This window comes from Rattus norvegicus, chromosome 5, assembly GCF_021556685.1.
Source record: "Rattus norvegicus strain SHRSP/BbbUtx chromosome 5, alternate assembly SHRSP_T2T, whole genome shotgun sequence".
NCBI lineage: Eukaryota > Metazoa > Chordata > Mammalia > Rodentia > Muridae > Rattus > Rattus norvegicus.
Genome location: NC_141538.1, coordinates 23,983,087 through 23,996,959, shown reverse-complemented (window position 1 = coordinate 23,996,959; position 13,873 = coordinate 23,983,087). Strand labels below are relative to the sequence as shown.

Genomic DNA, 13,873 nt, shown 5'->3' with positions numbered 1-13,873 from the left:
AGGACCCAGCACCAGCCAGGGGAAAGCAGGTCTTAAAAAGGTGAGTCCACCAAACTAGATAAGATGGATGAAGCAAAGAAGTGCAGGCTGACAGGAACCTGATGTAGATCCCTCCTGAGAGACACAGCCAGAACACAGCAAATACATAGGCGAATGCCAGCAGCAAACCACTGAACTGAGAACGGGACCCCCATTGAAGGAATCGTAGAAAGGACTGAAAGAGCTGAAGGGGCTTGAGACCCCATATGAACAACAATGCCAAGCAACCAGAGCTTCCAGGGACTAAGCCACTACCCAAAGACTATACATGGACTGACCCTGGGCTCCAACCTCATAGGTAGCAATGAAAAGCCTAGTAAGAGCACCAGTGGAAGGGGAAGCCCTTGGTCCTGCCAAGGCTGGACCCCCCGTAAACGTGATTGTTGGGGGGAGGGTGGTAATGGGGGGAGGATGGGGAGGGGAACACCCATATAGAAGGGGAGGGGAAGGGGTTAGGGGGATGTTGGCCTGGAAACCGGGAAGGGGAATAACAATCGAAATGTAAATAAGAAATACTCAAGTTAATAAAGAGGAGGGGAAAAAAGGTGAGCCCAGCACTCAGCTGACTGAAACAAGGTCATTGCTAGCGCTTACCAAAAGTGGCACAGCTGCAGACACCTGGCTCTGGGCTGTGAAAAGCCCTTGGGATGGACTGCCGATCTTCCACCAAGTTTTTGTTGATTTGTTCTGCCTGCCTTGGAATGCAAACACCAACACATGGACTAAACCATTTTACTACCATGTAAATAAAAAGAAGCAATGCTCTGAAATGGAAAGAAGGAAAAAGGAACAAGCAAGGCGTGGTATAAGCAATTAAAGCTTATCCTGGACTAGGTTACAAATAAATGAGACTCAGAATATGGTTATTTTACTTGGCTCTGACAATTACTGGGGGGGGGGGTCACCCTTACTCTTCTAACTGCTACGCTGGCTGCCTCCCAAGTGATGTTCCCCAGATATTTGCTGTTTCTCCTGCTCACTGTCCATCTCCCCTCATAGCAGCGTCCTCTCTTCTTCCTTTTTCCTCCGTCTCTCCCTGGCCTCTCCTCACTGTAACCCGCCTACCCACCTACCTCTAATCCCTCTTGTAATTGCCTGTAGCCAACTTTACTTAACCAATAATTTTAAATCAAGGAACAAGGTTTGCACAACAAAAGCTTGTAAACATGAGAAGTCACTGGTAGGCCTAGACCTTCTGGTATAGAATTTAGCATTACCTCACATAGCAATAGACCAAATCTCAACAACAAGGTTATTCCCCCCAGTATGTGTGTGTGTATGTGTGTGTCTACATGTATGTGTATAGGCAAATGTAGATGTATATTTACATAGTGTATGTGTATATGTACACGGTGTATGTGTATATGTATATGTATGTGTATATGTATATGTATATGTATATGTATATATGTCTATTATGTGGAATGGTGACTTTTCTGTTCCAGAAGTAGAACAAGCCATGCTCTTGATGATACATAGTTACATCACCAGAAACAGCCACGTGGCCCTGACTTCTATCCCAGGCTCGTTCCTACTGTCCCAAAATGCCATCTGTCTGGCATTACATCTAAACACTGATGCCTACTTTGTGTTATTGAGATTTTTCTCTCATACACATCCATGCACAAAATATTTTCTACCAGGTTAACATTCAGGCTAAGAGGTCATGAGCAAATTCTTCATGCTAATATTTTCAGTCAATCAAATAGAAAAATCTAGACAAGTTGATGAATGTGATTGTGTGGTGAGTGAAAAACAGAAGTTTGGCTTGTCCCAGCTCTGTGACCTGATGCAGGTTTCCAAATCTTACTATGTTTCTATTTCCTTTTCTGTAAAAGTGAAAAACTGTAGCCTACCTCAGGGATATGGGAAGACCAAGGTAATATATATGCAGTGCCCAAACAAGAGCTGGCATGTGGTCAGCAGGGTATTTGGGTAGCTTTTAGACTTTTTAACTTATTAAAATGTGTGGGAATTCAAAAAATGAAAATTAAGTTTTTCTTTGGATGGAAAAGGCTATTGAAATTAATGCCAAATAGTACAGGATGAGAGAAGACAGGTGACTATCTAAAGGTTATCAGGACCATTCGAAGAGTTGGTTGCAGCCAGATAAAGCAGCTGTCACCAGGGAAGGCTTTGCTTCCAAGAGGAAGTGGCAGTGTAGCTCACACTTATGGCTGGCTAGCATGTTGAGTATATGGTTGAATTGTGTGAAAAAGTATGTTAGTCCGTCTATGAAACTCCTGAGACAGGTTGCTTAATAAAGCAACACTTACTGAATACATAGATACTGAGATCCGATGGTTTGTGCCAGTCTTGGCTCAGCTCTAATGAACTCTTCCTAGCTGTATCCAGAGGGAGAATTCACATTGTCAAATACGAACAAGAAAGTACTTGGGTGGAGATGACTCGCACGAGTTATACTCAAGAGAACTAATTCAGAGTCTCAGAGTCCTTTCTGATCCAGTAAAATCCAAGCATTTCCCCCTAGCTCTTTCTCTTGAATGTCCCAGTGCCTCTCACATCACATCTTGAGGGGACCAAGCCTCTAATCTAGGAACCCTCAAGGAACAAACCAATTCCAAACTGGAACCGAGAACCCTGCTTCTTAGAATCTGGCAATGGGACCACATGTTTGATTTCACTTTAATTTTGAGCTACCAGTTAACAAATCCTTTGCTTTCTCGATACAGTGCACTGAGTGATGTTTTAATTCTAACTGATTAACATTACAATATCTTCAATGCCAATATTAGAACTATAAGGGACTTGTCAAGCCTTTTGGTGCTTTTCACAGCTGGCTAACCTTATTAGTCTAGGGGGTGGCTTACAACTGTGCAAAGGTTGATTTACTTGTGGCTTTACTAAACTCACTGAATTCTAAATTAAACATCTTTTGCTTATATTTTAAGAAGGAAACAGAAATGTTGTGATTTCTTTCTCTGATGTAGAGGTTGTCATGACAAGTGCAGGGAGGTGGGCATGGATCTCTGAAGGCGTGTTCCTGTCCCTTCTCTGAATGAAGGGCCTCATGGCTCTTCTTCCTGCAGTTTTCCCAGGGTCCTCTCTACCTTGGAGGCCATTAAGAAAACTGTACCTTGTCAAAGGTTTGTTCTCCTGAAACATGTCTACCTCTTGGATGGGCTACTGACTTGTTTTGTTTTTCTTTACACATAAATGTGTTTGGCTGAGAATGTCTTGACACAGAACTGTTTCAAATTACAGTTCGGTTCCTTAGTCTTCATCTTTATAGACTAGTAGTGACCAAAGCAAATAAAATTATCATAATGAATTTTATGAGAAGCTGATGAATACTAATATTTTACACACACACACACACACACACACACACACACACACACACACACACACACGGCAAATATGGAATAGACCAAACACCAAAGTGTTTATGAAGTAGAACTTTCTCAAAACTATTTGAATTACCCTACTTCTCTGAAGTTCTAAAAGAGTGCAAACATGAGTCAGTTTTTTGTACCAAGTGAAAATAATGCTGTTATATTATTTTATCGGTGACCAAAATTCAAAGCTTCAACGTGTTGTGGTTTGCCCTGAAGTTACTGTATTTTGATGCTAATTCCACTGCCCCAAGGACAGCTGCCTAGTCAAGGACTCAGAACTCAGGTGACTTCACCAGAACCACCTCTCCATTGAATTTGTAAAGTACTGGTGAGGGGCAGGTACAGGATAGAAGGAGGCCTGTCATTGGAGGAGAAGGAAGGATGGGCGGGAGAGAAGTTTGAAGGAAGAGGAAGAGACAGGAGGGAGAGAGGGAGAGAAGCCCTGGCAGGATAAGATGGCAGGTGATGTTAAGATTCTGCTCTGTGTATTTACAGGTTGTTATTAATGTTCTCAAGGGATGGATAGTACCAGGCTTTGTATGTTTAAGTGGGCAATTAAATCTTACCAATTGGATCTAAGATTATTGTGTTGTGTGTTCTTTTATGTGAGGGTTTGAGTGTAGGAAAGTGTGCGGCTGGGATGCAGATATCTTGGGGCACTGTGGTGAGGACCTAGCGGGTAAAAAGACCACAATACATTTTTATTTTTATATTTTTACAACATCATCAATGTGGTTTTTAGATCAAATGTTACTGTCAAAGAACTAACACACTGTGTTAAACATATACTGCAGCAGAACTCTCAGGGTAACCCTGAACTCACAGAGTTCCAGCTATCTCTGCCTCCTGAGTGCTTGGGATTAAAGGAGTGTGCCACGACAGCCAGCTTTATTGATGCGATTTTTCCTAAGTCCTGCCCATGAATAATTTGCTTTGTTGATTTTAGAACTTCCCCCTGAAGTCTGTGTATTAATAACTTCTGTTGCTGTGCTAACACCATGACCCAAAGCAAATTATGGAAGAACTCATTGAGCTTACATTTCCAGAGGGATAGGGTCCACCATGGAGGGAAGTATGGCAACAGTCAGGGAAATGGTGGGGGCAGAAACGGAAAGCTAGTTGATCACAGTTCTTCTATACACAGGGATTAGAACAGAAATAGAATGGGAAGGAGAGGCAGGCTGTAAAACCTCAAAGCCTGCCTCAGTAATGTACTTCTTCCGGCACCTAAAGGTTCCATATCCTTCACAAACAGTCCCACCAACTGGGAAGCAGTTGTTCAAATATCTGAGCCCATGGCGAACATTTCCCACTCAATCCACCACGGTATGGAAAACTGATGAAACTAGGTTTAACCGCTGAAAGAACCTAGATTTCTAATTCCAGATCTATTTCTGGACAGAATTAAGTCTTTGACTCTCTCTTGCTGTGACCTATTACAGGTCTTAAACCCCATGGGTTTCACCCCCTGCTCTATAGAATTGGGATGAATTAAACTGGGGTGTAAAAGTCAAAAAGTACAAAAGCCTCCTTCCTTCTTCCCTTCTTCCCTTCTTCCTCCCCTCCTTTCCTATCTCTGTCTGTTCTTCCTTCTCTCCTTCATCCTTCTCTCCTATACTTCTGTCCCTTGTTCTCACCATTTTACACTCTTTGGCTGTGCTTCATGATAGAGAGAAAATGGTTAAATCATTTTAATACACTTTAAGGTATTTATGCACAGTCTAGCTAGTTTTCTTTATACAGCTCTGCTTTGTTCTTGCTGCTAGTGGAATCAAGATTGAATCACTTTCATTGGGAAAATGCAAACAGGCCCCTAATTAGCAGTCACGGCAGTCTCAGAGATTTTGCTTATCTCTGATACTTAGTGGAGGGGGGGAGCTTTGATATTCTGAATGGTACGATTATCAAAGCATGACTTCAGCCCAATCACTCACTATCAGTTATTTGTAATCAGCCTGAGCAGATGGGGCTTCCTGTTCTACCCTAGAGGAATGCTAGTTCATCCTCAAAGCCCTGTTCAACTGCAGCTGTCGAAGGTGCAGAGCTGACTCCCCATGTGTTTCTATGGTGAGAAGCTCAGACTCTTAGCCACAGATCACACAGTGGCTGCACTGTACTCAGTAGTAACAGACGGATTCCTCAGGGAGACTATTGGAGTTGCTTGGCTGGATCCAGAGGTGAAGCAATCGAAGCAGTGGCCAAGCCGGAAGCCGTTCAGCTGTGACTTCCGCGAAGCCAAGGATCTAAATGCTTTCAAGTTCCTTTTTCTTTGCCAAGTTGAAAAACGTGCTGCAGGTGGGTGGATACACGCGGCAGGAATCAGCCATGCCTGAGAAAGTCTCATTTACTTCCCTGTGGGGAATTGAGCCCAGGGCCTGGAGAAGTTCACAGTTTCCTGTGGGGAAGATGACAAAGAGACGGTTAAGACGGTTAGAAACACATGGGAAAGTGTCTCCCACCCCGCACCACTTGGCTCCCAAGAGCAGCTGGGAACCAAAGAGATTTATTTTTCTGTCCCTTCCAGGGCTGGCCCTAAATGCACATGGCTTAGCTGATAAGGCAGAAGCAGAACCCTCCCCAGGATCCACAGCAATCATCCATCCCTCGGCGAAGAAGCTGACACTTTTCGCAGTAGATCTGTGTGAATGCATGAATGCCAGTGGTGCTTGATTTACGCTTGCCCCCATGACGACTAACACACAGAATTTTAGAAATTTACTGTCTTCTGGCAGAAGAAGAAAAGGACAAACAAAGAAGGTTCTGGAGGCATGTTTAGGAGAAGGTTGGCTAAATTACATCCTAAGGCATAAATAGGCACCTAGGCTGGTGTCATGTTGGATTCTGAGCAAATCTCCCTTACCCTTACTGCCCCATTTGAGGGACTGAGTTCGGCTCTTGGTTCTCATTTTTGTTTGTCTGTTTGTTTGTTTGTTCTGTTCTGTTTTGTTTTAAACCAGGCAGAGCTGAATGATTGGAAGTTAAGGACAAATTTGGTAACTACAGTCAGGTACGAGTTGGTATATCATCTATGGTGTGTAGAATCCACATTTATTTTGTGATCTACAGTGTTTCTGCCAGTTCAAGACTAGGCCAAAGTCCAGCCTTCCCCAGCAGCCCTAACCAGCAGTGCGTTCACTGTGCACTGCTTTTCCTGCTTCTCCTGTGCTGCTTCTTGCTCTGCCCATTGCCTGAGCTTCTGGCTTCAGGTGCTTGCCCACACCCGGAAAACCAGCTCACCTTTCCTTTCCTTTGCCCTACATGGAAGCCACAAGTACTGGGTCCAAACTCTTCCCATTTGCAGCATGGTCCTTGTCAAACAAGATTTTTTTTTCTTTCACTCCTTTTCTTGTTTTTGATCAAAGTAAGCCGTCTCACCATTTATTTCCAGGTAGGAGATGATGGGAACTATCCAAAATAATGAAATAATGCCTTTTAGCCCCAACTGGTTCTTCTTTCTGGCTTTTTTGGTGAATAACGTAAAGAAAACTGCGATACACTTAATTTGTAGGACAGGAGAGACATTGCATTGTGGTCCAGTAAACTGAATATCCTAGAAATTAAGTATTTCAAATATTAAAGCCTTCAGTTCTCTACATTTGACAAAATATGTTTGGGTGAATTAAAATGAGGCAGTTTATAAGGTTGTCAGAAAAAAAAATGAGCCTGCAGGGTTTCCTTTCTTTTATTTTAGATACTGTTTGAAACAAATTAGCGAGATTCTGGCAGATGAAGTAAGAACCACAGAAGTGGCATCTCTGTAAATGCCAAAAGTGTTCGGGGTTTAGAAGAGACTTACCTGTGAGGCAGGTTGACGTCACGCACGTACCCCCATTTACGATCCATGGCTGCCAGACAAATCTTTTTCAATACTAGAATTATACAGGGTGCTTTATCCAAGAGAACCGGCTTTCATTATTATAATTAATTGTTTATTTGGGGGGATGTGACAGCCATTCCTAACCTGATGGCACTCTGTTTGCCTGGGCAGAAAGGAACAGCTCTATCCAAGTCATTAGAGGACACAGACCTAAGTGATAATTTACACAGGTCCTGAGATGGATAAAGAAACTGACTGTGGAGCCCCACATCCCTCAAGGACCTTTGACCTTTTGCTCTGGGACGCCTGGGAGACCCTAGTGGCCTGCAGGTAAGATAAGATAGGATAATGGGCTGTGAGGTATTAACAGCTGCCTTTGTTTCTGTAAAACCTGCTTATCACTATGGGAAAGGGATAAAATGGCCTTTTTATTACTAGATAGTGGGAAATTAAGAAGCTACTGAGGGAAGTTAAATGCTTTTTCTGCTCAGTGTGGATTCCACGGATAGTTAGAACACACACCATTCCAATGTTTTCTTTAAATCCCACCTTACTTCCCGCTCCCCTTTCTGCAAGGCATGGTGTATTGATTCTAAGGCAGCCATCCTTCTGCTAGCATTAAGAATAAATCCATTTAATCTAAAGTTGAATTGAATCTAAGTCTCTGGTTTCTCTCACTGGATTTGAATGCCACTGGGATTTGATTGCTTCTCCATATATTTTGGGTGAAGTTTATTTTTTTTAAAAGAACACCCTCTAAAAATATACTATTTCCTAAGGAAAAAGTATATTGAAGACTTTGGATATGCATACATATCCTGGATCAATATATATTTGAATTGGTCAAGGAACTAATGTGTTATTGAATTGGTGGCCAATATTAAGTTTCTGATTGGTTTGAGAGGCAGTTGGTGTAAGTACTGGGATGGGTGGTGTAGAAGGGACAAAGCTTCCCAACTGAGACCATGACTCCTGAAATTCTGGTAGCCCCTGAGCCTGGGAAAGACTCAGGACTGGACAACATGAATTTGCAAACTGTGTTAATGAAGCAAGGCTGGACAGGAGGGTGGCTAGGCTTTAGTGAGACAATGAGGGTTGTTATATCATGGCATTGCAGGGAGCTTGGCATAGCCTTGGGGTGATTAGCAGAAAGGTAGCAGAAAGGTCAGGCCAACTGAGGCTGGCAGGAGGCATTGACTCATGGAGCTGTGGAGTATGGCAGCTAGGGCTCAGGTGATTGTGGTAGAAATGAGAAGAACTTCGGAGAAGGAACTTCTAGGGTTTGGCAAGTGATTAACTGTAGAGAATTAAATAGCAGTGATAATCACTACTTACCAGCACTGGCTATGTGGGAGGCATTATATAAAATGGCCACTCCTTACATAAGCATCCGGAAGAGAGGGAGAATGTTCCTTATCCAATCTAGAATTGCAGGAACACCTCTGTGATGTCACGGCATGAGTTTCACAATTTTCTAAATTTGGGTGTTACTTTTAGTAAAAAAACTTACTTTGAGTTATTGTTAAGTACATTCATGTCCTCTGACTATGAATATCAGACATGATTAGCCATCAGCAACTCACAGACTAGACGCTGAGAAATAGTGTTTAGCTAGTTGTAAGATTGAATGAGGAAGTGAACATTCTGGAAAGTCAAGGATATCCTGCATAGTTGAGACCTTTACCACAGGCTGCTTATCATATCAGATGGTGCTTTGAGAAATCCACCCTTCTCAGTTCTGTCAGCCTCCTTAAAGCACTGGATAAAAATCAGAATACTTCCTTCTTAGCGAGGATTTCAGCTGAGCCTTTAAAACAGGCATGGTGTTCTGTGGCAGCTTAAGGCAGTCTCAGCCTGGTTTCTGAACCCTGTAGGGCTGTCGAAGGCTCAGGTACAATTTCCAAGATCTACTCTTTATTTTTCAAGACCCTAATTGTGGGGTCGTCTGTACCCATTTTAAGTGTGTGTATTATGAACAAAACACCAATGGCTTACGCTCTAAGATCAAGAATCGACAAATGGGATCTCATAAAACTGCAAAGCTTCTGTAAGGCAAAGGACACTGTGGTTAGGACAAAACGGCAACCAACAGATTGGGAAAAGATCTTTACCAATCCTGCAACAGATAGAGGCCTTATATCCAAAATATACAAAGAACTCAAGAAGTTAGACCGCAGGGAGACAAATAACCCTATTAAAAAATGGGGCTCAGAGCTAAACAAAGAATTCACAGCTGAGGAATGCCGAATGGCTGAGAAACACCTAAAGAAATGTTCAACATCTTTAGTCATAAGGGAAATGCAAATCAAAACAACCCTGAGATTTCACCTCACACCAGTGAGAATGGCTAAGATCAAAAACTCAGGGGACAGCAGATGCTGGCGAGGATGTGGAGAAAGAGGAACACTCCTCCATTGTTGGTGGGATTGCAGACTGGTACAACCATTCTGGAAATCAGTCTGGAGGATCCTCAGAAAATTGGACATTGATCTGCCTGAGGATCCAGCTATAACTCTCTTGGGCATATACCCAAAAGATGCCCCAACATATAAAAAAGTCACGTGCTCCACTATGTTCATTGCAGCCTTATTTATAATAGCTAGAAGCTGGAAAGAACCCACATGCCCTTCAACAGAGGAATGGATACAGAAAATGTGGTACATCTACACAATGGAATATTACTCAGCTATCAAAAACGACTTTATGAAATTCGTAGGCAAATGGTTGGAACTGGAAAATATCATCCTGAGTGAGCTAACCCAAACACAGAAAGACATACATGGTATGCACTCACTGATAAGTGGCTATTAGCCCAAATGCTTGAATTACTCTAGATGCCTAGAACAAATGAAACTCAAGACAGATGATCAAAATGTGAATGCTTCACTCCTTCTTTAAAAGGGGAACAAGAATACCCTTGGCAGGGAATAGAGAGGCAAAGATTAAAACAGACACAGAAGGAACACCATTCAGAGCCTGCCCCACATGTGGCCCATACATATACAGCCACCCAATTAGACAAGATGAATGCAGCAAAGAAGTGCAGGCCGACAGGAGCCGGATGTATATCGCTCCTGAGAGACACAGCCAGAATACAGCAAATACAGGGGCGAATGCCAGCAGCAAACCACTGAACTGAGAACGGGACCCCTGTTGAAGGAATCAGAGAAAGAACTCGAAGAGCTTGAAGGAGCTCGATACCCCTTATGAACAACAATGCCAAGCAACCAGAGCTTCCAGGGACTAAGCCACTACCTAAAGACTATACATGGACTGACCCTGGACTCTGACCTCATAGGTAGCAATGAATATTCTAGTAAGATCACCAGTGGAAGGGGAAGCCCTTGGTCCTGCTAAGACTGAACCCCCAGTGAACGTGATTGTTGGGGGGAGGGCAGTAATGGGGGGAGGGTGGGGAGGGGAACACCCATAAAGAAGGGGAGGGGGAGGGATTAGGGGGATGTTTGCCTGGAAACCGGGAAAGGGAATAACACTCGAAATGTAAATAAGAAACACTCAAGTTAATAAAAAAAAAAAAAGTGTGTGTATTGAAGCCCAATGATCAAAGTGATATAGATAGGAGGTAGGACCTTTGGGGATAATGAGGTTTAAATGAGTCTGGGGTGGCCTCATGATGACATTCTTCCCTAGAGGACATACTGAGGTGCTCTGCCTTTATTCTTCTTCCTCCTTGTTCATCTGTTTCTTCTGCTCTGTCAGAACATAGGAAAGGTACTGTCCCACAGCCTGTAACAGGGCTGACAATGTGTTCTCAGATGCCCAGCCTCTAGGACTGAGCAAGAATAAATGTCTGTTGTATTTTATTATACATTGTCAGCTTGTGTTATTTTATTATGGTAGAACAAGTTGTCTTGACATAGAATTTAAATTACATTGAACCCTTAGCATGCATCTGGTCCTGTGCAAGATTTTATTGTGCTGTTTCTTATTAATCCTCAGAATAACACTAGAAACCATACTTTTATCCTTATATTACAGAAGATCAACTTGACTGATTACAAATACTTATCCTAATGCAGACAACCTAGGAAGGATGGTGGTAGGATTTGAACCTCTTCCTAACTTCTTTTGCCTCCTCATTTTTCAAAAAAGGATCCCACTGTGTACCTCAGACTGCTCTCAAACTTGTGATGGTCCTGACTCCACTACACAAGTACGGGGCATACAGACATCACCACCGTGGCATTGACTGTATTTCCTTAGGTAAACATAAAATTCGTGATGGCTCGAAGCTGAATACAAGAATATTTAGATCATCGCCAGTGAGAGATAAACTAAGAAGAAACTGCTTGAAGCAAAGCAGAAAAGAGGAGCATTAGCAAATTTATTTAGACTATGATGGATTGGTAAATAAAAATTTACCATAGGGTTCATTTTCACACACCAATTTTTGAGTGACAGATATCAAAACAATGGGGATATTGATTGACAGTACCTATCAAGGACTGTATAACCGTGTGCTCTGATGCTGGAACAAACACATGTCGGAGAGGATCCTTGTCTTGTCACACAGACTTTGTTCCCAATTAAGCCACAGAGAAGTGCTGTCTCCTGACTCCTCGATTCCTTTGTTACAGCAACACTTTCTATCTTTGCATTCTTGACCCACATTCAGGTAGTTATGGCTTTGCCAAGTCACTCTAAAGGTTTAATTCAAATCCAAGAACGATGTAGAACTGATTAGATGAGTTACACTTATCTGAAAAGAATCTCTGGAGACAGACGAGAGATTTGGCTCCATGCTTAGTATAAAGAAATAAGCCGGATAGAGGAGTTCTCAAATTAAATCAATTCAACATTACTTTAAAAAGCTCCGCAGGGGATATAATTTATTAGAAAGGCTCCGAAGAGAATGCTTCTATGTTGCTATGTTGCTATGCCAAATGACTTCAAGGCACACCAGCACCTTGAAAAGGAGGAATGGCTGCCAAGGCTTAGCATAGCAGCTGCATAGGGCGACCTGCACCTGGATTTGGAACCCTACTTTCCTCCTTTAGATAAGATTTATGCAATTTCCTTCTGTAACAAGAGACTTGGGTGGAAAAATAGAGAACATGGAGCCAGTGGAGCTAGTAACAGAGAATCCCCACTGAGAGGAGTGAAATGGCGTATCCTATTAGCTCACGAGGCAGCCTATTAGCTCATGATGTTTATGCGGAATTATTATGGCTTATGAATTTAAAAATAAGCCTCGCTTCTAAGTTTGTGTTTGGAGCCTTGTGGCTGTGAACAATTCACATAAACTCTATGAGTAAAAGAAACATCATCTGTTAAAAGAAACAAAAGAAATAAAGCTCTCTAGTCTCTTAATTCTCCAGGACTTTTATCAGTACAATAAGATAAAATAGCACTGCAGAATGTGGACAGCATTAGATCTATTGTTCTATGATCTAGGGTCTATTGTGCCCTCAGCAAAGTCTAACTAAGGTGTGTATACCTTCTTGTTTATCTGACTACTGAGGCTTTCCTACACTTGATCTTAGCCAAAAGGCCAAAAAGCAATACTAAGGCTTTCCTAACATCAGACTATTGCTAACCCTGACACGAGGCCCATCTTTTATACTGAGGTATCCATCAAACCTTTAGAGGTTTCCTAAAGCCGTTTGCCTTCTTTCTTTGTTAAATGTCCGGTTTTGAAAAGAATGGTCTAGAAAACACTGATGATTTGGGTCAGCCTGTAAGCTCCTCTCACAGGCTGAATGGAGAGGCAAAAAAAAAAAAAAAATGGAAAGAGAGCAATCACTATTGTACAGGAATGACTAGAATAGTCGGGTGAAGCACAAACTTAGGTTTCTCCAAGGCTCCCAGAAACACCAATGGGTCCTTGAAACTCTATTAATATACCAGTCTAAAGTATATTGCAAATCTTTGACACTAAAATAGCACTTAAGAGTCTTCTCAATATTAAATCAAGTAAACATTACTTTAAATATATTTATTTAATATAAAACATGTCTAACTTTATAATCTTTCAACAACCTATGAACATTTTATTAACATATTTTTGATTATACATTAAAATTATAAAACATTATATATTTATTTTTATTTTACGACTATGGGTATTTTCCTGTGAGAATGGGTGTATATCACACATGCCTGGTGCTTGTGAAAGTCAGAAGAGTTCACTGGATCCTATGATAGTGGAGTTACAAAAAGTTGTAAAACAATGTACTGATGCTGGAGAGAAAATCTGGGCCATCTGAAAGAACAGCAAATGCTCTTCGCCCCCGAACTATCTCTCCTGTCTCAGTTATTTCAATTTTTATATTTTCTTTTAAAAATAGAAACAAATTCAGGCTTATAGAAGAGCTACAAAAATAATTCCAAGTTCTTACATATCCTTCAACCACTTTCCTTTTATATTATAAATATGAATCATTTATCATACCTAAAAACTTTATTTTTTTCTTTTCAAAGATATTTATTTATTTATTTATTTATTTATTTATTTATTTATTTATTTATTTATGTGAGTACACTGTTGTTGTCTACAGACACACCAGAAGAGGGCATCAGATTCCATTACAGATGGTTGTGATCCAGTATGTGGTTGCTGGGAGTTGAACTCAGGACCTCTGGAAGAGGAGTCAATCTGAGACATTTCTCCAGCATAACCACCCCCCACTCCAAAAAA

General features: G+C 41.7%; 1 protein-coding gene across 1 annotated transcript in view; it reads left to right on the top strand.

Annotated features, from left to right (window-relative positions):
• The first annotated feature begins 5,078 nt into the window (after positions 1 to 5,078).
• The window catches only part of LOC134478924 (uncharacterized), a 112,176-nt gene continuing 103,381 nt past the window's right edge, over positions 5,079 to 13,873 (top strand). Inside the window, exons 1-2 of the mRNA XM_087551476.1 lie at positions 5,079 to 5,693; positions 7,446 to 7,545. Of these exons, the coding sequence (XP_087407602.1) occupies positions 5,453 to 5,693; positions 7,446 to 7,545 (341 nt within the window). The 5' untranslated portion in view covers positions 5,079 to 5,452. The remainder of the gene's footprint in view (positions 5,694 to 7,445; positions 7,546 to 13,873) is intronic.